General features: G+C 37.8%; 1 protein-coding gene across 1 annotated transcript in view; it reads left to right on the forward strand.

Annotated features, from left to right (window-relative positions):
• The window catches only part of DENND4C (DENN domain containing 4C), a 76,557-nt gene that overhangs the window by 29,388 nt on the left and 21,739 nt on the right, over positions 1–25,430 (forward strand). Inside the window, exons 3-22 of the mRNA XM_075411568.1 lie at positions 612–864; positions 3,118–3,187; positions 4,469–4,638; positions 6,155–6,396; positions 7,223–7,289; positions 7,950–8,008; positions 9,358–9,502; positions 9,857–10,032; positions 12,793–12,893; positions 14,339–14,557; positions 16,216–16,361; positions 17,556–17,591; positions 17,814–17,944; positions 18,776–18,908; positions 19,372–19,578; positions 20,248–20,376; positions 21,126–21,270; positions 21,602–21,748; positions 23,959–24,084; positions 24,887–25,027. Of these exons, the coding sequence (XP_075267683.1) occupies positions 612–864; positions 3,118–3,187; positions 4,469–4,638; positions 6,155–6,396; positions 7,223–7,289; positions 7,950–8,008; positions 9,358–9,502; positions 9,857–10,032; positions 12,793–12,893; positions 14,339–14,557; positions 16,216–16,361; positions 17,556–17,591; positions 17,814–17,944; positions 18,776–18,908; positions 19,372–19,578; positions 20,248–20,376; positions 21,126–21,270; positions 21,602–21,748; positions 23,959–24,084; positions 24,887–25,027 (2,843 nt within the window). The remainder of the gene's footprint in view (positions 1–611; positions 865–3,117; positions 3,188–4,468; positions 4,639–6,154; positions 6,397–7,222; positions 7,290–7,949; positions 8,009–9,357; positions 9,503–9,856; positions 10,033–12,792; positions 12,894–14,338; positions 14,558–16,215; positions 16,362–17,555; positions 17,592–17,813; positions 17,945–18,775; positions 18,909–19,371; positions 19,579–20,247; positions 20,377–21,125; positions 21,271–21,601; positions 21,749–23,958; positions 24,085–24,886; positions 25,028–25,430) is intronic.

Genomic DNA, 25,430 nt, shown 5'->3' on the forward strand with positions numbered 1-25,430 from the left:
TTTCTTCCTTTTATGTGGAGTGGAGTATTATTTTGTCTCCCTCTCCCCCTTAGGGAATGTTATTCAAACTGTGAATGTAAATCATTATTGGTTTGGGTTTGTTTTTTGTTTTTTTTCTTTTTTTTTGGTAAAAATTCATCTAGGAAGCAGATTCTGTTTTCTGTTGTTATTTTCCAACAACATTCCTTACAAAAAAAAAAAAAAAAAAAAGCAAGCTTAAATTGACTTACCAGACATTTTAGTGATGGAAATAATTTCTAAGAAATTATCAGGTATGGTATATGGAAGCAATTTAAAGCTTCCTTTGTATTTAATTTTCATTGATAGTGCAGCTTTCCTGCTAATTCTATAACTAAATCCTTTTCAGTGTGGCTTGATTTTATGTTTCCATAACTGTGATTTGTTCCTGTGGAGATTTCTTATAATATTTAAATATTTCTGAACAGTTTCTTTGCCTTAAATCGTGCATGACAAAAGACAATGTGTAAAATGCACATTAGAACATTGCATATGATGACATAGGTGCTAATGGATGGACAATTTATTTGAATTTGTCCAAGTAACTTCATATATTTTTGAATGTACACAACATTTTTTCTTCCTGTCTGCAGAGTTCTATATGAAGGGAAGGAACGCATCATTTCAGGCTGTGAAGTGATTCAAGCTACTCCTTATGGTCGTTGCGCTAATGTTAACAACAGTTCAGCTTCTTCTCAACGGATCTTTATCACATATCGAAGGGCTTCTCCAATACGACCTCAAAATTCACTGGCAGTGACGGATATCTGTGTTATTGTTACCAGCAAAGGAGAAACCCCTCCTCATACATTCTGCAAAGTTGATAAGAATTTAAACTGTGGTATGGTGAGTATTTAAAAGCTTGAGTCGCTTTCATTTTTTTTTTTAAATAACAAACAATCTGACAAGAGTAGCTCTTTGAACTCTTCTTAGCACTGTTAGAGTTGTGTTCTGTCACTACATCATAATTCTTTCATTGTATATACCAAGTGTGAGAAGTCAGTTTTGTAGGTTTTGTTGCTCTGATTTCCTTTGGGGACGAATAACGCCATGCAGCAGTATGGGGCAGACCTGATGGACAGCAGCTCTGCGGAGAGGGACCTGGCTGTCCTGGTAGACGACAAGTAGACCATGAGCCCTGGCTGCCAAGAAGGCCAATGGGATCCTGGGATGCATTAGGAGGAGTGTGGCCAGTAGGTCGAGGGAGGTTCTCCTTCCCCTCTACTCTGCCCTAGTGAGGCCCCATCTGGAGTACTGTGTGCAGTTCTGGGCTCCCCAGTTCAAGAAAGATGAAGAGCTACTGGAGAGAGTCCAGCAGAGGGCTACGAGGATGGTGAGGGGACTGGAGCATCTCCCCTACGAGGAGAGGTTGAGGGAACTGGGCTTGTTCAGCCTGAAGAAGAGGAGACTAAGAGGGGACCTTATAAATGCTTATAAATATCTTGAGGGTGGGTGTCAGGAGGATGGGACCAGACTCTTTTCAGTGGTGCCCAGCAACAGGACAAGGGGCAACGGGCACAAACTGAAGCACAGGAAGTTCCGTCTGAACATGAGGAAGAACTTCTTCCCTCTGAGGGTGACGGAGCCCTGGAACAGGCTGCCCAGGGAGGTTGTGGAGTCTCCTTCTCTGGAGATACTCAGGACCCACCTGGACAAGGTCCTGTGCAGCCTGCTGTAGGTGACCCTGCTTCGGCAGGGGGGTTGGACTAGATGACCCACAGATGTCTCTTCCAGCCCCTAACGTTCTGTGATTCTGTGATGTTAGGAATTACTTCTTCGTTTTGATTACTCCCTGCTTCATTTTGCATATTCGTGTCTAGGTGCTATTTAAGAGTAGTGCGATGGATTTTTTCTTTTTTTTTAATTCTTTCCCGCCCCTTTGTTGATGCTGACAAGTGCTTTTCTTCTTCGTTATTAATAACGCCTATATTACTAAGACATGTAAGAATAATGATTACTGCATACAGTTTCTTCATGTAACTTTTGTTTTTCTGTTAGTTCACTTTTGTTTAGTCTGTTTTGCTTTTAGTTTACACAGGCTGAAATAACTGATTTTTTTCAACCGTTAGAGTGTATTTAGACAAATTGCTAAAACGTTATTTACATAACCAGTTTATGGAATGTACTGGTTTCAGCTGGGATGGAGTTAATTTTTTTCCCAGTAGCTGCTGTGTTTTAGATTTAGTATGAGAAGACTGTTGATAACAGTGATTTTTTCAGTTGTCGCTATGTAATCGAGGACTGTTCCCAGTTTCTCATATTCAGATACTGAGCAGGTGTGCAGGGGCTGCGAGGGAGCACAGACAGACAGACAGCCAAGCTGGCCAGTGGAAATATTCCATACCGTGGGCGTCATGCGCAGTGAATGGGGGTTGACTGGGGGGCGGCAATCTTTCTTTTCTCGTTTCCGTGGGTTTGAATCCTCTCCTGTCTGGGACTTAGAATTTTTTTTTGGCCTGTGACTCAGTCATTGGGTGGTAAGAAATACTGGATTTTATGTAGTTTGTTTTGCATATTCATTAGTATCATTGTTATTATCGTTACTATTATTAGTATTATTAGAGGTATTTCCTTTGTTGTCTTGTTAAATTGTCTTTATCTTAACTCACGAGTTTTCCCTTTTGTCCATTTCTCCTCCCCATCCTGCTGGGTGAGCGAGTGGCTGTCTAATGCTTAGTTGCCAGCTGCTGGGTTAAACTAGAATATGGAAGTAGGATAAAAGCTTCAAGTGATACATTTAGAATTTCACTTCCACTGATGGGGTTCCTATAAGAGTCTCATTTTAAATAATGAAGAAAATGTGAACTTGCAAATTATCTGCTTCACTTTTCCCTGTTCTTCTGTTGGAATAAGTCAGAGAGTAGTGTGGTGGTATGATTGTTTTGTGTAAATCGTGTAATCTCTAAAAAATGTGAGAAGGGTGAATTCTCGGTTTCATGATTTACATGCACTTGGCAGCCAACCAGTCGTTTCATTCCATAACACTTTGTATTTAAATGTCTTCTTTGCAAGTGGAAGTATATTCAGATGCTTACACGTGATTTCTGTGCTCCATCTTGTCATCTTTACTGGTTCTAAGATAAAACTTGTGTCTTCCAGTGGGGTTCCAGTGTATACATTTGTTACAAGAAGTCTGTGCCATCTTCTAACTCTTTAGCATATAAAGCTGGTAAGTAATTTTAGAAGCAGACTTTCTAAACATGCGAACAGAAGGATTCAAATGCCTTATTGAAATCAAATAATAATTTTAAAAGCTTAAGTGCCGTCCGTCAGAATTCTGTTCCTAGAGCATGTCAGCTGAAGTCAGCTGCTATAATGCCTTCTTTGCCCTCCTCACTTTTCCCAGACAAAAAAAAAAAAAAAAAAAGAAGTAGCCTTAGTAGGAATAGTATTGTTCTCTATTAATTTAGTTCTTACCATGACAGGTTTGGTAGTTTATGAGCTTTAGTGGAAAGCTTAGCAAGCATTTCAGATGTAACAAAAGACTTCATATTTCTAGTCTTGTGATGATGGAGAAGGAATAATTAAAAATTCCATTCAACCTTACTCATGTTTCTTTTTATGTCTCACAGCTAGTGCAACATCTTTCGTTTAATTTGAAAGTTAAATGTGTTCCTTCCCTTCAGCTGCACAACTATTCACTTGTTGCTTATTTCAGGAGAGTGAAAAATATTCTGAACAATAAATGACAAAAAGTCTTTTTTTAAGTCTGACTTTTATAAGTTTTTTAGTGTGTTGTTACAGATTTTTTTTTTCTGAAGAAGTCAAAAAAAAGAAAAAAGCTTTCAAAAGAGTTTCTACTGAGCACCAAGTGCACCAAATTCCTTTGAAAGGAGTGAACTACCAAGTGGAAGTGGAAAGCATAGATAATGAAGTCACTGTACCATAAAATAAACTAGATGAGCAGCAGTAGTAAACCAATGCCTCTGTGCCTATTTTCAGCAAGAATTAAATATATTTTGGAAAACTGAATTAACGATTTTTTTAAATTGAACATACTGACTGATTAGTAGGAAATGCGGACAGTCAGCTAGTTCATCCTGTTTTCAGTGGAGATATTGCTGCTGTTTTCACATTTGATAAATGATCACTTTCTTCACAGGAATTTCTTTGTAACAAAATCCATTCCAATGGCACATTTAAATAGCATAGGTAATTCCCAACTGGTTTAAAGAAAAATCTTCACTAATTAGTTTTCACTATGTACTGTTTTTTGAGCAGTTACCAAAAGGCAGTGCTTCAGTATTCATACACAATTTTTAAATGATTGTTACTTGGATGACTTAGTCTTACTCTCAGATGAGAGATTTTTTTCTTCTACAGATGCAATCTTCATTTATAAAGTCCAGATAACCAACAGACTTTGCTGTATATTGTGGAAAATAAATTACTTACATTATTTAGGGCTTGCAGAGCAAATGAGCTTACTTTTCCTTCTCCCATTCTGAAGGCTTAATTTTCAGATATCCTCAAGAGAACTATGAGTCATTCCCACTGTCGGAATCTGTACCTCTCTTTTGCCTTCCTATGGGAGCTACTATTGAGTGCTGGGACCCTCAAACCAAATATCCACTACCAGTGTTCTCAACATTTGTACTGACGTGCTCTTCTGCAGAAAAGGTATGGCACCACACAGTGACTGTTTTTAATTTTAGTTCAAATGGCTGCTATGGTGATAAACAGGCATTGTTTCTTCTATTTGTAGAAGTCGTTGAGAAATACTACAAAATAAATTGTCAAATACTTCCCTGATAAAATTGTGTTTCTTAAACCTTTGTGTAAGACAGATGTAAACGAAAACAGGAAACAGCTGGAAGAGTGTGTGCTGTTTAGTCCCCTGTAAACTGAACCATACACTTAACAAAACTGAAACTCACAGCACATGGATTTCCCTGTTGTTTCAAGCAGGATGTTTCTGGGATGGAATGGAAGTGTAGCCTACATGTTAAAGACATGTTCACTTACCACATGTGTTAACAATGTTGAGGTTGTTGCAGTTTTCATATGGTTACCTTAAAAGCCACTTTGGTGTGAATTTGTGTGATTGGGCTCTGTAGGTACCTATGTGTATGAACAGGAAAATAGTTACCAGAAGACAGCAGGGCAGGGAGAGGAGAAGCATATGCTAAGAGGTAGCATGTGAAAGGCTCTGAAGAACTGATGAGCTCCTGAGACTAGTGATCCTGTTGAGTTCACATCAAGTGATAGATTCGGAACACCAGCCATCTGCTTGAATCCATATAAGGCCACCAGCACGCACGAGCGCCAAAAATGTGTTGCATGATTCAGCCCATGTGTGAGAAGGCAGTGTCCGCTACGCACAGACAGATACTACAGGATTATAGCTACACCTGATGAAGCACAGGGCCCCTGGTTTGGCGTTGGTCTTCCAGCTGTTGCTTCAGCTTACCAACTGTGTCTGTGTGTGTGTGTGAACTGCGTGAGGGAATAAGTGATGATAATGTGTGGTTAGCTCTTGCTGTGACTAATAAACAGCAGTTTGGCTCTATTAGTGATAACAGCTCAACTGCCTCAGTCCCCTATCAGGGACATTTATATACTTCTCCGTTTCCAAACAACGAAAAAAGCCTTTCTCCAGTATATTAATACTTCTTTCTCAAGGGGGAATGCAGTAGCTGTGAGCATTTTTCTCAGAGAATGTGTACTCTGGTATCCATCTTTCCCTGTTCTTCTTTTGCTAAACTTGCCAGAGTAATTCAGTTAATTGTGAAACTCTGACAAATAGGGAAGGAATATTAGAAAAGGTTGGTGTCTGTTTAGCTTGATAAAATGAGTGAAGTCACAGCTAAAATAATTTTATTGTTTAGTGTGATAATGATAGGGGAATTTGCTGAATGCAATTGTTTCTGGACAGTTACTGGATTTTCCACAGCATGGAGTTTTGATTCCTTCTCTTTCAGTTTACTAGGTATGAATACTTTGTTGAGGAAAGTGCAGTGAAAAAGAGGGAGAGGCATGAGAGTCCAAAGCATTTCGTTTATAAGGATACTTCGTGTATGTTACATAAAAAGTCATTAGGTTGTGTGCAGACACCAAGGACTTAACAATGCTTTGAAAGTTCTAACTTAATCTGTTAAATATTGTGTTTGCTCAGCTTTTTTTCTTCATCTTTTAGGTTTATGGTGCTGCTATACAGTTTTATGAGCCTTATCCCCGGGAGCTGCTGACAGAAAAACAACAATTGCAGCTGGGACTCCTGACAGCTGTAGAGAGGAAAGTGGTTACTTCCAAGTCCATCAATTCCAACAAATGCATCTGCCTTCTTTCACACTGGCCTTTCTTTGATGCATTTCGAAAATTTCTTATGTTCATCTACAAACTCTCTGTCTCTGGACCCCATCCTCTTCCCATTGAAAAGTATGTAAAACATTTTTCAAGTTAGTGTGGGAAGGTAGTTATATCAGCTCAAGAAGTCGCGTGATTTACACGTTCCACTTGCTTAGTTGGTATATTTACTCCATCCTTTTGTTTCCGCTGTGTAGCTTATGTTGTACTGATAGATATTATTGCTGCTTCTGTTTAATCGTAGTGGCTCTTGCAGTGCCAGGAAGGTGAACTGGATCATACTGTGGCTTTTGTGTTGGAATATGTTGAGTCTGTTTACCTTTCTCTTGAATATGTCAGACACAGAAAATGGCTGAGCTGTAAGATACATGCTCATGTTTGCAGTTCTGCATTTTAGGTTAATAAATACAAACTCAGGGACTCTGTGCACTGGCAAGGAATATCTGTGTCTGTTTCCAAGCACTACAACTAATGCAGGTTTTATGGGTGTGTGCATGCACCTGTGTGCGCACTGATATACGATGTTGCATTCAAAATTGCATTAGACGCCTGACAGGGAAATATATAGTTTCTCTTAGCTAAGCCTTGTTAGAAGCTCTGTGGAATGCGGTTAGGCTGCTTGAGTTTTTAAATGGCTTGTCTAAATGCCGGTGTGTTCCTGTCTTTTGCATCCATATCTGAAGCTGCCAGTATTAATTTTCACGCATGAAATGTGAGTGAATGGACCTTCTTTGTTTCAGTTTGCAGAAATAGGCTCTTAAACTTACCAAAACAGTAAAAAATCTTAACAACCTGTCTAAAACATGGTACCATAGTAATTCCAAAATGTGATTAACGTGGTTTTCAGTACCTGATTAGTCCCTGGTACTGGTTTTCTAACATCTTGTATTCTTCTCAGGCACATATCCCATTTTATGCACAATATACCTTTCCCTTCACCACAAAGGCCAAGAATTCTTGTGCAGGTAAGCAAAATATTTGCTTCCATTTTTAGTTACAATAATGGCAGACCCTCTTTCTTGCTTTTGAAAGCCAGGTTTCTTCCATTAGACTTTTTACTCAGCTTTGAATACCCATCTGCTGGAAGGGAGAGGGGAGAAGATGGGTGGGGTGGCCTTCTCTTTCATTGATATAAACTTGGGGTAACTTAGCAGAGGAAACTATTTCAGACTTCAGATGGTGCAGATGACAGCAGCGTCCTATTTGCACTTATGAAGTTTCTGCCATGTATTACCCTTTCATTTTATAGGCACCATTTGCTTTCCCCTGGGGGTGTGGTGTATTTGTTTTCTGCCTTTCGCTCACTTGTCCACCTACTACTGTGGGTCAAAGGTTAGTTGCCTAGGGCACTGTCTCTTGTGCTTCTCTGTTTAATCACCTACCAGCAGTTACATGTTCAACACTGAGTCACAGTTTCCTGTAACTTCTGACAGTCGTTTCAGTGACTAACACAAGCTCTGTTGACCTAGTGAACACAAGTCCTAAAGATTGTGCCTGATTTGCGTCTCTTGCATGACATTGCCAGGCAGTTTATGAGACTATGGATATACATTTGTATTGGAATATTACGCTGTATTAACTTTGAAGTTGTCCATATCAATCACATACTGCTTTATGTGTTTCAGCTTTCTGCCCATGATGCATTAATATTGTCTCAGCCGGTTTCTACACCATTACCATTAAGGTATCATTATTAATGCTTTGAATGTGTGCTACTTGAAAAATTCAGAGGCATTTAGGAATGAGTTATAGAACGAAGCCAAATATTACTGCAATATTATTAGATCTTATGAACGGAAAGCTCAATATACATTTATAATACTATACAGTGTTGTCTTTTTGACAGAGACCTGTCTCTTGAGGAAGAACAGTGTCACTAATTGTCCTAAAATAATGATGAATTGCCAAATTATTGTAGGATCTCTGAAGAAGGAAGAAGCAGGCTGTGAGGGAAAAAAACCCAGTATTTTAATGTCTTGTATTTTCAGAACCTGTTTCGTAAGCAAAATTTTTTTAATGCATAGATTGACTGTTCTTTATCTTGTTTTTTTTCCCCTTTTTGGATCCAAGAGAGACATTTAAGTCAAGCAGTTATGTGAAACTGGTCAATGCACAAGTGTGCAAACATTTCAGAAATTCAAAATTGTATCTGAAAGTTGCTGTTTGTGCCTGAAGGTTGATGCAGTCTCTGTGCATACTGCTTGCACCCTCTGGGCTGGGGCTTCATGTGATTGTGACATGGTGTTGTTGTTTTTTTATTTTTTGTTTGTTTTTAAGTCAAAACCCAAAATATTTTCCTTCTTTTTTTTATTCCCCCCTTAAACATTGGTGTATAATATTCTGTGTGTAGATGAATCCCGTGTTTAATCACATCTGTTACGCACCCACATAAGTGAAAGATTGCAGCCAGCCACCTAACTGCAAAGTAACGTGTAAGCACTTTTCTAAGGACAGAATTTACACCCCTGTGCTCTTAGAGATGTCATTACAATTCCTAAATGTGTATAGTGCAAACAAATGAACTGGAGTCTAAACTGTGGAAACTAAAGGCATGTTGCTATCAGAATGAAGGACTGATTTTACTTGACTAGTATTAGAATTTACTGCTGTGATTCTAAGATCAAATGTATACTCTAGTTCCTGATTTTTGCCTGAGTTAAACCATCATGTGAAACTAGTGGTGTTATCTGTGCTTAGATTAGTTGTTAACCAGTTAGATCTGTGTTACTGTTAGGAAGACAACACGCCTGTGCAAGTATGAGAGAGAGAGCACCATAAAAAACACAAACTCAGCAGTAGCTTGGTATAGCGTATGTTTCTTCACCAGTAGAATTTGAATTTAGGTTTCTTTGTGGCAGTGCAAGTTTCATATTGAGGTGATGGCTATTAGATAGATAGGTAGATAAGGATGTGTGGTAATATTAGCACAATAGTTTGTCCCAAACAGTTATCAGAGGTTTGACAGTAGTGACTTTTTTAAAAAAAAATCCTGTAACTGTCTTGTTTTTTTCCACCTTCCCACCCACCCTTTAGTGGAGCAAACTTTAGCACTCTGCTCATGAATCTTGGACCGGAAAACTGTGCCACTCTGTTACTCTTTGTATTACTAGAAGGCAAGATCCTCCTGCATTCTCTTAGACCAGCTGTGTTGACAGGAGTTGCTGAAGCTGTAGTAGCTGTAAGTACAAAGTGTTCTGTACAGCAGTGAGAGAAATCAGTTCAAGCTCCACAGTTGTTACAACGCTGTTTTAAGTTAAAATGATTGATGCACTATATTATTTTTCCCAGCAATAGCATTGAGGTAAAGTGCTCTAGCGTGTCTTATTTCTATAACTGTTAGAATTACCAAGATTTTTATGTAGATAACTAAGAGAGGTGCTGTAAATAAGTGGTCAGACTAGAAGACTCTTTTTCTGACAGTGTTATAAGGCTTTTAGCAAGTTCAGCTTGCTGCATGTAACTTCTTGGTCTTTATTGTACGCTGTCTGTTGTCTTGTTTTAATGCATTGATTTCATTTAATTTTTCCTTCAGATGATATTTCCATTTCAGTGGCAATGTCCATATATCCCCCTCTGTCCTCTGTCTCTGGCCACCGTACTCAGTGCACCTCTTCCATTTATTGTTGGAGTTGATTCACGATACTTTGATCTGTACGATCCACCACAGGATATTGTATGCATTGACTTAGACACAAACATGGTGTACATGTAAGTTCTATGGAGTTTTTATGTTTGTCTGTAGGTGGAGAAATTGCTGAAATGCTCAGGAGTTAAAAATTATTAAATACTGATTTATCCAGTATGGTTCGTTTCTTACTATCCTCTGTTCTTTTTCTCATTTCTAACTTTTTGTAGCAAATGAAAACTTACTAAGTCAAGGGTCAACACTTGGCACTGCCTATAAAAATGTGATGCATATGTTGCTATAAATGTAGTAATAATTGTAATCTATTCTGGTTTGTTTTTACACTTCTAGTACGGTTCACTAAGGAAATGGGACAAAAGCTAGAAAAGAGGGTGAAGAGTTTTTGTTGGGTTTTTTTTTCTGCCCCATCATTTCTTACATTTTCATCACTTATTTCAGTGAAATTCACTGAATAAAGTGCACATCTTTTCTGTGTGAAAATACAGTTTAACTTCATCTCACATCACTTTTTAACTCTTGACTTTTGTTTTTACTAACTTGAGTTAAACTTAGTTATTTGATCTGTGGGTCAGTCGGATGCTTTCTTGATTTTCATTGTGTCAAAAGGACCGTGCCTCTGCTGAAGCAAATGTTTCCTTTACATTACTGAAATGCTTTGTTTTATTAGTAGCAACAAAGGAAACAGTAAACAATGGAGCAGATTGTGTTTATTTTTTTAATTTGATTTTTTTTCTCCTTCCCCTAGGGCCCCATTAAAAACACTGCAAAAAGCATTTTCATCACTCAATATCAAAATATTATACCACTAAAAGAATAATTATAATAGTTGTTGTGAAAGAAGAATGTACTGAAGAAAGTCAAGGGACATAAGTTATTTGTATGGAGATATTAGCAGTGAAAAATACCGGAACGTTTTTGTTCATAAGTAGAGTGGATGTTGAAGAGTGGGTTGCAGAAAAATGGAGGAGATAGAAACAGGCAGTTTAGCAGGGAGATAAGGATGTCAAGATTCTGTTGAGATGACTACTAGACAGACCAAGCACCAACCATACTTGAACTGGTTACAGAACTAAAAGTCTGCCAGTGGCTGACCTCTAATGAGGCACTCAACTGGAAAGATTTTTGCACCTTTTCTATTACTGTCTTACAAGTCCATTTCTCTTTCAGTAGTCAGCTGATCTTTTTTGCTGCCCATTTTGCATATGTCATCTGTACCACTTATTTGACTTCAGAGGAATTTAACATTTATAACACTTGACTTAGGTAAATGTGAGGTGTTGGTACCTGCATTATAAAACTTTTTTTACCCTGAAAATGAAGATATTTTTCAGTTTTGGAATTGTGTAGGTAAAACCAAATCTCCCCAAAGCACTTTGTGTTGAAGATCGTACAGAATTCTAAAATACTACATTGTTAGTGAATAAAGATCAGTGTTCTATTTTATTTTATCCATGTCTGTTTCTGACCCTCTTTATTTCTGTTCCAATGCTGCCTTTTATTTTTAGATGTAAAAGCATTTAATAGCACTGTTGCTAACTGTGAAAAACTGCATGATAGAAGAATAACATTTGAAAAATTCAGTATTTTCTAGTACATCAGTTTGTCTTTCTGGTGTCTTTTTAGAGCAAGTTTGCTGCTATCTTCCTTATGATAGACTGAAGCTTTATTTATTGCTGAAAAATACTGAAGGCATTTTATTCATTCACCATCTTCCTTTTTTTGGATGTTGTCAGCTATCTGTGAAAGCAACATTGAAAGCTGGTTAAGGAAAGTTGCCTTTTTAGGGCAAAGATTTGAGGGTTTGTTTTATCTTTATAGCAGGATTTTTTTCCTTGCATTTTTGGAATGGTACTGCTTACATTGTTTATAGGGTTGCCATTATGATGGGGAAAAAAATGGGCAAAGGCATCTGTAAGCATGCATTTTTTTCTTTAACTCCAGAAACTTCTTCTTCCTTCCCAAGACAGTTCTGTGTTGATGCCAATTGAGCAAATAATAATTGAACAAACATTTTGCTGATGCAAAGTGCAAAACAAGCAGTGACAGCATCAGCTTGTATAGTAATAACTGATTAGGTCTCGTGGCCACAAGGTTTGTTGTGCTCCCTTTTACAACAATTCTCCCCCGCATTCTGCCTTCCAAAAGAGGCGTAGGAGTTCTCAGGACTTACTCCCTACTCTCTCTATATGTATCCAACTGCTTAAACAATGTCTGGCGTTGTAGTCATTGTTCGTCTAACAAAGATGACCATCCCTCTAGGCCAATTTACCCCATCGCTTAATCAATCCCATAATTTTCAAACTTTGAACTGAATTCTTGATCTTCCTAGTCCCTGCTAGCCTGTGGTTGAAGCTAGAACAGAGTTGCCATGGACACCGTATGACCATAAAGCTACCAGACTGGTCTTCCCGCATTTTGCAGTAACAAGTTCATGCTGTGTTCTAAACTGCTTTTATTTGTATCAGTAGCAGTATGGCAGGTTTATAGTAGGCTTTGCATAGTAATTGCATACAGATTAGTGTACCTAAATTACTTTAGCAAGACTGATAAAAATTCTGAAAGGGAAACCATCTAAGTGAAACTTCAGCTAAAAAGCCTAAATCAAATCTTAATGCAGATTCTCCTTACAGATTGGAGAAAACTCTGTTCTGTATCTGAGGAAACGAAATTCTGAGTTACGTCACTCCCATTTTTTAATATTTGACAAATTTTCTATTTTTTCGTTACTATGTTCTGAGACTGAAGCAACTAAGGGTGTGGAAGCTATCCTTTTTTATATGGTCTGTATTTTATATATACTTTTTACTTCCCCTGTGTTTTAGATCGGATGATAAGAAGAGCACCAGCTGGAAGCAGTTTCCTAAGAAGCCATGTAAAAGTTTGCTCAGCACCTTAAAGAAATTGCACCCACAGTTGGCAGCAGGTGAAATATATAAAATAAAATGGGAAGGGGTAAGAACAAAAACTGTCTGAAGCAGGGAAAGTAAATATTCAAGGAAAACTACTATATTTTCTGATACACGCTTACAAGTCTTAAATTATAATTAGTATGTAAATGTAAGGACTTTCTTCTATCGTATGTGGTGTGAAGTATTTTTTTAGACTTTTATCTTCTTCACTGTGACTTCTTTCGAGCTTTTTTTAGCCTTTACTCATAATGAAATGATATTTAAAGGAAGATTCAGCTAAAACATGATTGGATCTCAGCCTCAAACGATATTCACAGTTCTGATAAAAAAAAATGGTAGAGGAAATGGGGATATTAGTAAAATAATGTTGAATATCTCAGCTATTGTGCAGATACTGCTGAATATTTCAGATAGTGACTTTTCTACAAAATAATCGAGTAGCTAAATTTTGGCAAAGATTTTTGTCAACAGAAAAAGAAAAAGGGACCATCTTCAGCCTTATGACTTGTACGGGTAAGAGCAAAGTTGTAGTTGACATAACAGTTTTCAGGTATTGCTTCTTTCTGACTGTAGATAGATAGGCTCTTTAAGGTAAGCTGGTTCAGAGTATGTAAGGTTGCATCATTACAGAGAAGGAGACAATGATAGCTTCATAGTTACATAAGATGTACAAAGCTTCTATATTATGGAAATTATAGTGCATTAATTAAGAGGTAGGTGTTCTTGCCTCAATTTTCTTTAAAGCCTTTACTTTATCTGTTAGAAAACCTCAACTTTTCTTTCGGTTTTATCAGCAGGGTATGTCATGCAATCTGCCCAATATAGAACTACTACCTAATTTTAACTTGAGGAGAATCGGAGGTCTTTTTTAGATAGACAGTTTTCTATTTTTGCAATATTGTAATAGATACGTTATAATATTCATATTATGATAATCAATATTTTTGTAATAATAAAAAGCATTGAACTATAATTTTAGCAGTACCTGCTACTGTTTTTTTTTAAGAGTGCAAGAGTAAACTCTGAATGTTATGTACTTGTTTCTACCCTGTGGTGCACTAAAATGTTACGATTTTGATTAGAAAAATAGTTTTAGGCCTTGTCTTTCTAGATATGCAGTCTTCAGGCAAAACATGGTCCTTTGTGTTTATGCTGATACATTACTGAAAGACTGCATTCAGTTGGGTATGTGGTAACATTAACTCAGCTGAGATCCTTCTCGTCATTTCATGTCCCAGAGAGCTGAATGAATTAGAAAAACATGTAACCAACTCTTAAGTTAACCTGCCTTTTAAATGGACCAGATCAATTGGAAAATAATCACAGGATTTCTAGTGTTTGTCACTTCTGAAAATGGGCAAGTAGAAAAAAGAAAAATCTGTCTTCAGCGTCTTGCAAAAGTTGCCTGTTTAAATGCACTGAATTTTAATATAGGATTGTATGTGTTGCTCATTGCTAGTTCACAGGAAAACTCAGGAAGGCTCTGCAGTGGAGATGACTCCTATTGAGGCAGATTTCTCTTGGCAGAAGAAGATGATGGAACTTGAGATGGAGATCCAGGAAGCTTTTCTCCGTTTCATGGCATCTATTTTAAAGGGTTACAGAACATTCCTCAAGCCAATCACGCAGGCACCTTCAAATAAAGCAACTGCTGCTGATTCCTTGTTTGATCATCAAGGTGAGGGTGAGGCAAACCAGCTGCTGGTAGCCTTGGCCGTGTTACAAATTCAGGGTTCAGGAGCTGCTTAACTTTATAAGGTCAAAGTTCCCTTTGGCTGAACAACTCTTGGCAATATTTAAAATTGCAGTTGTGTGAAGTTAAACTATTCAAAGTTGATTAGAACACAGATATATGTACACAGAACTGCAATTTTGCAATAGCTGTGGTATTAGAAAAGCTGTCTTTTCAGTATGCCTTCTCTGTATGGCATATTCAGTGAGGGCAGCTCTTGGGAATGAAAGAATAGTTCTCAATTTGTACAGAGTAAAAATGGCAGAAGACCAATAATGAAGAAGAAAGTAATGTTCATGATACAACAACAAGGCCAAGTCCTGCACATGGGTTGGGGCAATCCCAAGCACAGATAAAGGCTGGGCAGAGAATGGATTGAGAGCAGCCCTGCTGAGAAGGACTTGGGGATGCTCGTTGAGAAGAAGCCCAACGTGACCCAGCAACGTGCACTTGCAGCCCAGGCAGCGAACCATATCCTGGGCTGCATCAAAAGCAGCGTGGCCAGCAGGGTGAGGGAGGTGATTCTGCCGCTGTGCTCCACTCTGGTGAGACCCCACCTGGAGTCCAGCGTCCAGCTATGGAGCCCTCAGTGCAGGAAAGACATGGAGGTGTTCGAGCGGGTGCAGAGGAGGGCCACAAAAATGGTCAGAGGAATGGAACACCTCTCCTATGAGGAAAGGCTGAGAGAGGTGGGGCTGTTCAGCCTGGAGAAGAGAAGGCTCCAGGGAGACCTTGTTGTGACCTTTCAGTACCTGAAGGGGCCTACAAGGAAGCCGGAGAGGCACTTTTTACAAGGACGTGTAGTGATAGGACAAGAGATAATGGCTTTCAACTAAAGGAGAGTAGATTTAGATTAGATGTAAGAAAGAAGTTCTTTACTATGAGGGAGGTGTGGCACTGGCACAGGTTGCCCAGAGAAGCTGTGGATGCCCCGTCCCTGGCAGTGTTCAAGGCCGGGTTGGTTGGGGCTTTGAGCAACCTGGTCTGGTAGGAGATGTCCCCGCCCATGGCGGGGTGGTTGGAATCAGATGATCTTTAAGGTCCCTTCCAACCCAAACCATTCTATAATTCTATGATTTATAAATTGGAAAATAACAGAAAATGGGGCAGAGATCAGAAACATAGCAAAACAATAGTCAGCAAAGGTAGTTTTATTTTCCTCATCACCTTAACTTTTCAGATCTGTTTAGGAGTTGAATGCTAGATAAAATGTCCCAGATATTATGTTTTGTATGTGTCAGTAGTGTTTTTGGGTTGGCTTTGGTTGATTTTTTTTTGTTTGTTTTATTTTTTTTTAATTACTGGAAGAGAGATTTGAGAAGAGATTTTTAGTCGAAGGTTTGGAAAGTCCTAAATGTTTTCAAGCCCATCACCTCTTAGGAGAACAATTTTTATTGTAGTATTGTTTTAACTGCTAGATACTTCTGCTTTTGTACGAGGTCATCATCTTTTTCTTGCACAGAAGTCCACAGACACAGTGAGCAGGTTACATGGGGTTGATTGCTTGCCAAGTATTGTTAACTACGGTGAAAAATAGTGCTTATGTGTTTTTTTCTTATGAAACTCATAACTAGTATTTAGTTGTGTATTCCTTTTATAACCAGGATTTTTAAAAACCAGAGACCGGGCCTATGCAAAGTTCTACACACATCTCACCAAAACACAGATATTCAGCCGCTTTATTGAAGAATGCAGTTTTGTGAGTGACAAGGATACTGGCTTGGCATTTTTTGATGACTGCATAGAAAAGGTGAAAAACATGTAGCAATACTATTAAATTCTATGCTTGTGTTCATTTTGTGTTACTGTCCTGGTTTTCAGTTGTAAAGGTAGATACCCTGTGCAGCAAGTATTTTGAGGGATTGAAATTCTTGGTGGTTATTGCTGAGTCATTTTCTTCTTTCATCTTCTTGCAGGGTCATAATTTTCTGTGTTGATGCAGGAAACATTTATTAAAGCCCTGTAGGATGTCAAGCTGTACAATAATGTGAGAAATACCAGTAGCTGACACTGTTAGCACAATGCCATCTGTGTCTTCCCTTTAAGGGGTTAATCACCCTCCCTCTAATGTGGAATTATATATCAGTGGTCGTCTGCCTTGTTGCTCTTTTTTACACAATTTAAACTTGAAACACAAAACCATGCCTAGTGCCCCACTATGGTCAAAACTAATTTATGTAGATATGATCCCCTTTCGTTGCCTGTATTTTATAAGAGAAAGATTGCTGTAACCCATTCTTGTTTTTTGAAACAAAGGCTCTTCAGCATGGCTCTGGTCTAGATGGGTTATTGAGTTTATAGCTTCATCTGTAAAATGCCAAGTTCACAATATAAAAATGAGGAGCTAGAGAATTGCATGTATTTTTTTTAAGGTGTGTATATATATGATTCTTCCTGACCATAACCTTCTTTTTCATACCAAGTCTTATAGAATGAGTCTTTGATTCAGCATTGATTCTGATTAAATCAACACGTATAAACAAACCACAAAATAAGTGTTAAAAGGTTTTTTGACTTTATTTTTCTTTCTGCTGAGTATAGGATGTGCATCTAGAGCACACATCTATAGTATACTTTGTTTAATATTGTTAATGATTTGATATTATTGCAGGTTGTTAATGTGTTACTTAAATTGTCATATTGAAAATATCTGCAAAATGGCAGTTTCTTTCAATGAAACTAAGTGAAAGCACTTTCCTTTGAAAGATTTAGGATTTTATATTTAGTAGATAATGTCAACAGATTGAAAGCATGGTGATTACTGCATTTTCTTACTTTCAGCAAAGGAAGTATTTGAAAAAGAGATTAATTGCTTCTAGAGTAATATGAAAATTTTGTATTTCTTATTTAATATTTCAGTAAATGACACAGCTTCAATAGAATTATTTAGGATCTTTTTTGAGTTGAGAAGAAACTCTAATTTTATTTTTTTTTTTTTGATCAGCTCTTTCCGGATAAAGGAACAGAAAAAGGAGAGAAGGTACTTTGTCCCTCAAAATGTTTAAGCGTATCTGATTGTGATATAAAAATGGAAAGACAAGGCTGTTGGCTTAATATTTGAATAATTAGAACAAATATAATTTATTTTACATATTTTATGTATATATAAAATCAAATACCATATACTAACATAATTAATGTTAAAAAGGGCATTTTATCCCAAAGCCAGACTCTGTACTTAGAGTACAAACTCTGTTTTCAGGTTGATATAGATTCCATCGAAGATGCACGGTTGATTGAGCTTGATGAGTCCCAAAAGAGCGAACACACAGTGTTCATAATGCCACCAGAACCTCCTGCTGATGATGGACAGGACCGAGTGCCAAAATACAGGTACAAGTTAAACAGCCGCATGTAGTGAAAGTGGAGTGCTTATGATGTTAAGCTGGGCAGATGTTCCATTATGGTGCAAGACTTGCTGTAATTTAATATTCGGGAGACTCTTTAAATAGATACAAACTGCCTGGATTCTGGTAAGTTTCTGAAACTCTGGAAGTCATTGTTTTCTGTGTGTGTATGTTTGGGAGCATGTGGATTTTGGTGTTAATTTGCCAGTAACTTCTTGACAACTTTATAGTAATACTTTTCTACAAGTATTCAGTGTTTTCTTCCTGTTTTAGCCATTTATGTGTATTTTGTAGCAACTGCGGTGCACTTCGTTCCATAGTGTGAATGGCAGTGGGTGGGTAGTGGATTTACGCAATACTGTTGATCTGTAGCTGATGAACCAAAAGAACAAAACACTCACTCCACTTTTCAGACTTCTATCATTCAGTGTTTTTCAGCCCTGTGCAGGAATTGTGGAGTTTCAGACACTCTGGGTATGATTTTTTCTGCCTGTGTCTCGTGGAGGTCTCGAAGGTTCTGTTTCCAACTGTTGTCCTGGGTACTCATCATCTCTGCTTCCCTGACCTTCATGATATGAATGGCACTCTGGTTCTTGTTTCCATTGTCTGTGGAGGTTTAATGTCCAAGGCATCTTCTTGTGTTATCTTTTTTTTTTCTTTTCTTTTTTTAATATTTTTCCCCTCCTTCTTCTTTATTCTCCAGTTTTATCAGTTCTTTTCACACAAGTTGTCTTTGTATGGCTTTCCTACTTTCAGCAGTATTTGAAAAGCTTTTCTTTTCTGTTTTGTTTTTGTTTTTTTTTGTCATCTTATGTAGCTATAAAAACTTCCCTCGACTGGATTTCAAGCTCTTTGACAGACCACAGGAACTCAAGCTGTCCTTCAGCAGACACCCAGCTGGAAGCAGCATTTCAAATAGTCCGGCGCTGATGGCAAAGAGAACAAAACAGGTTAGATGAGTCTTACTGTAATCACTGTATGAACACTGAAAGATACAAAGTTTTTTGGTAAAATTGCCACTACCTTTTTCTACTATAAGTTAATGTTTGTAACTATTAAGAATCAACACTTGAGAGAGAGAGAAACAGAAGGCAACGAATAAACTGTAATCTCAGATGCTAATGTGTTTATTGTCAAGCCCATTTTTAAGCTTTAGACTGTAATATAAACAAAAAGGAAATTAAAATTAATCCTTGAATTGGGAAGAAAAAAAAAGACGATTAATTCTGATGCTAGTTTTTGATTGCAGAGAGCTGTAATAAGAGAGTGGTAAGAAGGGAGCCTCATTTGAAGGTTTCTCAATTATGATTAAATGTTTACTTTTAAGAAGCCGGTATCTGAGTTAGTAATGGCTTCTAGATTCAGGATGTTACATCTTTTGTCTGCTTTTTTTGTTTTGTTTCACCCTTACAGGAGATAAAAACAGCCCATAAATTAGCCAAGAAGTTTTACGTAAGCCCCCCACAGTGGGCTAAGTGTCTCTTCAGTCACAGTTACAGCCTATGGTTTATTTGTCTGCCAGCCTACATCAGAGTTGCACATCCCAAGGTCAAAGCCCTGCAGCAGGCATACGATGTTCTAATTAAAATGAGGAAAACTGATGTGGAACCACTAGATGAGGCAAGTGTAAATAAAAAAGTTACCATAAACATGAACAGAAGACAAAGTGCAAATACAGTGTGTTTCACCACCACTGCCAGGTTAAGCGTACTTACAGTTTGACCTGTTTTAAAGCCACAAATCTCAAAGTCTGCTTAACTAGAGCAGCTGGAAATTGTTTCCTTTTTTGTCAACAGCGTAGTATCAGCTGGGTCAAGTACTACAACTTAGTGTTGCTAGACTTCTCCCAGACTTCTTCAAGAAGCATGTTCGTGAATATTCCTATTTTAGAAATGCATTTTGAATTAATGTTTTGCAGCCTTACTGAACTGAATGGATAATAGGTTTGTGTGCAGCATAACCTTCTTTCAGCAGTATCCACAGGCACACAGCAGCAAGTTATCCTCCTTTTTCCGTGGGCGTTTCCTTCCCTCCTTTATTTTTCAAATAGAAGAGCCAAGTGGAGGAAAAATGAGCTTTCTCAGCAACGTGACTGCTGATGTTATTTCAGCTTATGTGATTTCCGGTTTAATTTTTGCTCCCTCTTCTGGCTGTGGAGTGTTAACGTACTGAGTAGCTGCTGATATCGCTTTCCCTTTTACATGTGTAAAAGTTGGAAATCAGGGAAGAGCTTAAGCTGTTTCAAAATCCTTGTCATCAGTCCGTTTATGCATTTCTGTTTCTTGCCAGGTCTGCTACAGAGTTGTAATGCAGCTCTGTGGACTGTGGGGTCAGCCTGTTCAGGCCGTGAGAGTCCTTTTTGAAATGAAAAATGCTGGAATACTGCCAAATGCCATCACCTATGGTTATTACAATAAGGTAAGAGAAGTCCTGATGAGGAATACTGGATCAATATCTCTCTTGCTGTGTCACTCCTCTTGTCCTGTAGCATGTTTTGAAGAATGTTTCTTGCAGCTCTGCACTTGGATTTACTGATTCTGTTGGGCAAGCAGTCACTTTGGACATGCTTACGGTTCACTGGATCTACACTGTGTGGTTTTACATGGTTAAGTTTACATTCCTGTGCTGTCTGGCTAACCAAAAATTCTGTTGAAGTAAATATTTTAGTGCTCCCATTTCCAACTTTTGCAACCTGTGTAGTGCTTTCATGTCAAAACCATCTGTTCTTAGGTGTATCCTTTAAGGTAGCAGGACCAAAGATGGATGAAGGCTGGAATTAGGCTAGTTGGAGTAGTCTCCTCCTCTCTTCCTTGTTTCCAAGTTCCTGTAATATGCTAATGAAACTTCTTGATAAACTGAACTATGTAAAGTAATAGGAAAAGAGGTGCTCCTATGGTCTTTTGTTGCTACTGAAGTGTATGAATACTAATAAAATCCACCTTGTTTACTTAAAGAAATCTTCATCCATTGTTAGTTGTTACTCAGCTATTGTATCCAGAGCAGTAGGCTAAAAGGGAACAGCTCGTAAAAACACAAATATTTTTCCTTCTTCACATGGTTGACAGGAAATGCCTTTTTTGAGTATGGAAAGAAAAGCGTCTCACTGTACTGTGTTTCTTAGTCTAACTTTCTTACTGTTTTTGTTATCGCAATGTCTCTTTCTATAGGCGGTTTTAGAGTCTCCTTGGCCTAGCAGTAACCGCAGTGGCATATTCCTGTGGACAAAGGTACGAAATGTGGTTCGTGGCACAGCACAATTTAGGCAGTGCTTAAAGAAATCAACGCAGAGCCTACGAGTACCTGTGGTATCAGGTAATAAATTAGCTGAAATGGATTTATTTCTGCTGAGCAAGAGCATGACATGCTTTCTGAGGGATTGCAGCTAACATTGTGGCTTTTACAAGTGGAAAATCTTCATTAAGTGTATAAAAATTGCTAATTGCCATCTTGATGCTTGAAACAGTCTTGGAATCTCTTTCGCACACTGAAGAAATAATTGTCTGAATTCTGTTGCTAGAATTTCATGTTCTTACTTTATATGTGAAAGCAAAAGTATTTATTGTTTTCTGAAGAGGTTAGATTTGTTTTAAAAACTGAAAAGTTAAATCCTTTCTTACTAACCAGTTCTCATTCATGTCTTTAGCTCTGCGGAGTACCACGGGTGGAAGTGATGGGGACATGGTGAGCCATGGTAGCGTGGATAGTTCTAATGATGCTAACAGTGGGGAGCACACTCTCTTCGTCAGTGACTTAGTCAGGCTTGATTCCGTTGATAATCACTCTAGCACAGGTACTAGATTCTGCTGGGTTTCACTACTAACAGTCCCCCAAAAGGCTAAATTTTTTAGTCTCCTGTTGATTTCCCCTCCACAACCACCAGCTTCCCCTCTTGAGGCTGTAGAGGATGAAGCATCGAGTTAAACTATGTAAAGAAAATGAAATACACTGTTGTTGAATATTACTCCTTTACTGCAGATCATGCTTCTTGTTTAGTTTAGAGTGAACTGTAGCAGAAGTACTGTGTCTTGCTGTGGTCTCATGAACCTTGCTTTTTGTGCTAATGTTCAGAGAAGGTATGAAGCCTCTGACATAGCAGTCTGTTCAATTTTTACATGTTGTCATCTATTCATACAAATGATAGTCTGTATGAGTAAAACCTTTCTCTTCATTAAAGGAAAGGAGCGAAGGTTGCTGCAGTGATTAGAAATTGACACTTTAAAATGTTGCTCCTTGGTGGTAATCCAGAAGGGCCTAATTAGCATGCCTGGAATTAGTATGTTGTGTTTTACTATAGTAAACTATGCTTTTAAAGGCCATATTCAAGTTTCTTAACAGTAATTGGTAAATGTGGAAATAAATACAGAAATTATCAGAACCTTGTCATACAGTCTTTATGAGACACCTTGGAAATGGAGAGACAGGTGATAAGCTGGAGAAAAGCTCTGCCTTTAACCTGGTGTGCACTCTTCCAGACAGACTAAAATAAAAAGAGAGTACAGGAAGTTAATCGCTTGAGGTGGCAAGACAAAAATAATGGTTCTTCATATCTACTTTAGTACTGATTACATCCCAGCTGTGCACAGTCTCAACTAAACTTCTTTTCTGTGTGTACTTCAAAACAATGTACAAATGGCTCTTGCACACTCTTCATGTTTTTAATATCTTAAGCCCTTCTGTAAAGAGAACTTTGATTCTGATTCCTGTGCTTCATCTGATATGCCTGCCTAGATTACTGAACTTCCCTTCTCTCTGCTCTTTGTTGCTCTGCCTTTTGCTCTTTGCTGTCTCTTGGGTGCCGCATTTGTCCTTGGCTATCACGGTGTGGGGTGCAGACTTATATGGTGTGAAGCCTTGGATGCACGTGTGCATTATTTCTGCCCTTGAATGTTACTTCTGCAGGTAATTCACCCTTTTATTGATAGGGTGTTTTCACTTCTGTGCAAAGCAGGGATACTAATATTACTCAAATGATGATAGAAAGAAAATAAGGACTGAAGAATGTCAACTTACTTTTCTATGTAAATGGTTTTAATACAGTAACCAAATGTAATAATTGATGGCTGCTGAAACTTTTAAATTTATTTCTTTTTTACATGTTTGCTCTTTGCTGATAGCATAAACAGAAGTAATATGTTTTATAGATAAATTACGTCTGTCACTCAAGTTTTATGGAGCTACCTAATACCTTTCGCACTCAGTAACTTACACTGATCTTTTAAAATACTGTCAAGTATTCTAACAGGTAGTCTAAGGCATATAAATGATCCTATTTAACACGTTGCTGTGATATATGTCCCATGCGGTATTTTTGTGTTCTTGCATATGCAGCAGCACTTCAGATAAAAATAACAAAGAATAGGGAGTAGTCTTTCTGGATTGTTTCCTACAGCTGAATTTTTGGACTACTGTAAACTTTTTTTTTTTTTTTAAGAATGAGTTACAGCTGTCAAGTTTAACCAGTATTGTGGAGGAACAGACTACTTTTAAATGTTTAGATTTTTGCTTTTTTTCTGTTACATTTTATACTTTGCACTATAGCACAAAGATGTAGCACCATTTATGGTACTGTTCTTTTCAGGGATATATTCATTGTTAGAAGCTTTCCCAGTTACTGTTGCACTTGTCTAAGTTTCTTTTGTTGATGCATTTGAGAATTTAGCTTGCACAGCAATGAAGTATTTCATGCTAATGAGAAGGGAAAGGAATGAAAGGTTATACAGTGCGTTAAAAGTAGTCAGTATTGTGTTCCTGGGGGAATAACTTGTGTTTAATATAATTATTTGAAAAGTAAATTTGGATTGTATAGCCTAATTATCTCTGCTGTCACCATCACCAGGTAGATCTGTGCACAAATCAGATATTTTGGTGATTTTACTGTGAACTTTTCTGTCAAAACAAAATGTGAAACAAGTTAGTTTCAGTTCTTTTATTTTCTTATTGAAAAACAAATTTAGGAAAGTAAAACAAGCCTGAGTCATGTGTTTATATTCCTTCAAACAGGTGGTCAGTCAGACCAGGGCTATGGATCCAAGGATGAACTTTCAAGAAGTGATGGGGATAGTCTTCATGCAACCAAGACACAAGTAGAGAAAGTTATTTCTTCTAAAGCTGAAGACCTAATAGGAGGTTAAGTATGCGTGTTTATATTGATGAAGGCTTTTTGTAACAAATCGGCTTCGTGCGTTAGACTACCACAAATTCTTAATGTGTTGAATGCATAACATTGCCACAGTCAAAATATGACTATATGAAATCTGATGGACTACTTCTGTGCCCTAGATAATAGCAGTGGAATACATATAGGTAAACATAGCCTTTTATTAGACTAATATAGATGGAAAAAATGGACAAGTGCTGGGGCACACAGTATTTTGTATTCTATTCCTCTCATTTGTATATTTGAAAACTTGACCATTTTTTTAGCTGTACAAGTTGACCTACTGAAAGGCACTGTTTTTTTCCTACAAAGTCTTCCCAGCTGTAGAAAATACGGTCATCTCCTATCTTCTATCGACATTTTGCCTTTAGTTTTTCTGTATTTTGTCTTTCTCATTACTGAATCTATTTCATGTCTCTCTTACTAGATCCATAATGTGAGTTAGGGTTTCCAAAGCTGTCATTAGACAAATAGCCCTGCATGAAAATCTGAGATTTGCTGTTCCTGCTCTGCTTTGGTTAGTTGAGAGAATACCAAGGCAATAAATTGGCACACACTTCTAACCTTGTGAATAGCTAAGCACTCTCTACGTAATACTGTCTGCTGTCATCTGTCTGGGTGTTATTTCCAGGAAATGCTCAATATCTAGTAGGACTGATCCTTTGGGTTATAATTACATAAGGGAATAGTGTTTGAGTTCATGTTGTCCATAATAGTGCAAATGAAATTATTTAGTCAAATTAACTAAAGTTCACATTCTCTTTCTTTTAGAGGTTTGTACTGAGAAATCTGATGAAAAGCAACAGCTGAATATAGAAACTCACAGTCCAACAGAACCACCTGCTTGGGGTAACAGTATTGTGAAAGTTCCATCTGGCATTTTTGATAGCAGTGGAAGGAGAAGCAGTGGTGGTGAGTCACTGGGTGAAAAAGAGCTTGCTGAAGTCCTGATCTTGTTGCGCTGTTTTACAGTCTTTTTCATGCTATGAAAAGAAACAAATCTTTTATTTGAGGTGCAGATATCTCGCACATTTGCTTTTCACCACTGTCCTTCGCAGGTGACTTAGAAGGAACCTGTGGATTCTAAGGTTGAAAATCACTGTTGAGTAAATTGAAAGCAAGATTTTCTCTGTCCTGCACTGAGAGTGTTTCAGTAGTGCACTAGAAAATCAAGTGTCCCTACTCTTGATTTTGTCACCTAAACCTCACTGACCTTGGACAAGTCTTTTTATTCCTGTGGCTTACATTGCAAATGTATAACCTGGGAACAATACATGTTGTCGTTGTGTCATACAAAATTTATTTACATATCTGG

The sequence above is a fragment of the Opisthocomus hoazin genome, chromosome Z, assembly GCF_030867145.1.
Source record: "Opisthocomus hoazin isolate bOpiHoa1 chromosome Z, bOpiHoa1.hap1, whole genome shotgun sequence".
NCBI classification, from domain to species: Eukaryota; Metazoa; Chordata; class Aves; order Opisthocomiformes; family Opisthocomidae; genus Opisthocomus; species Opisthocomus hoazin.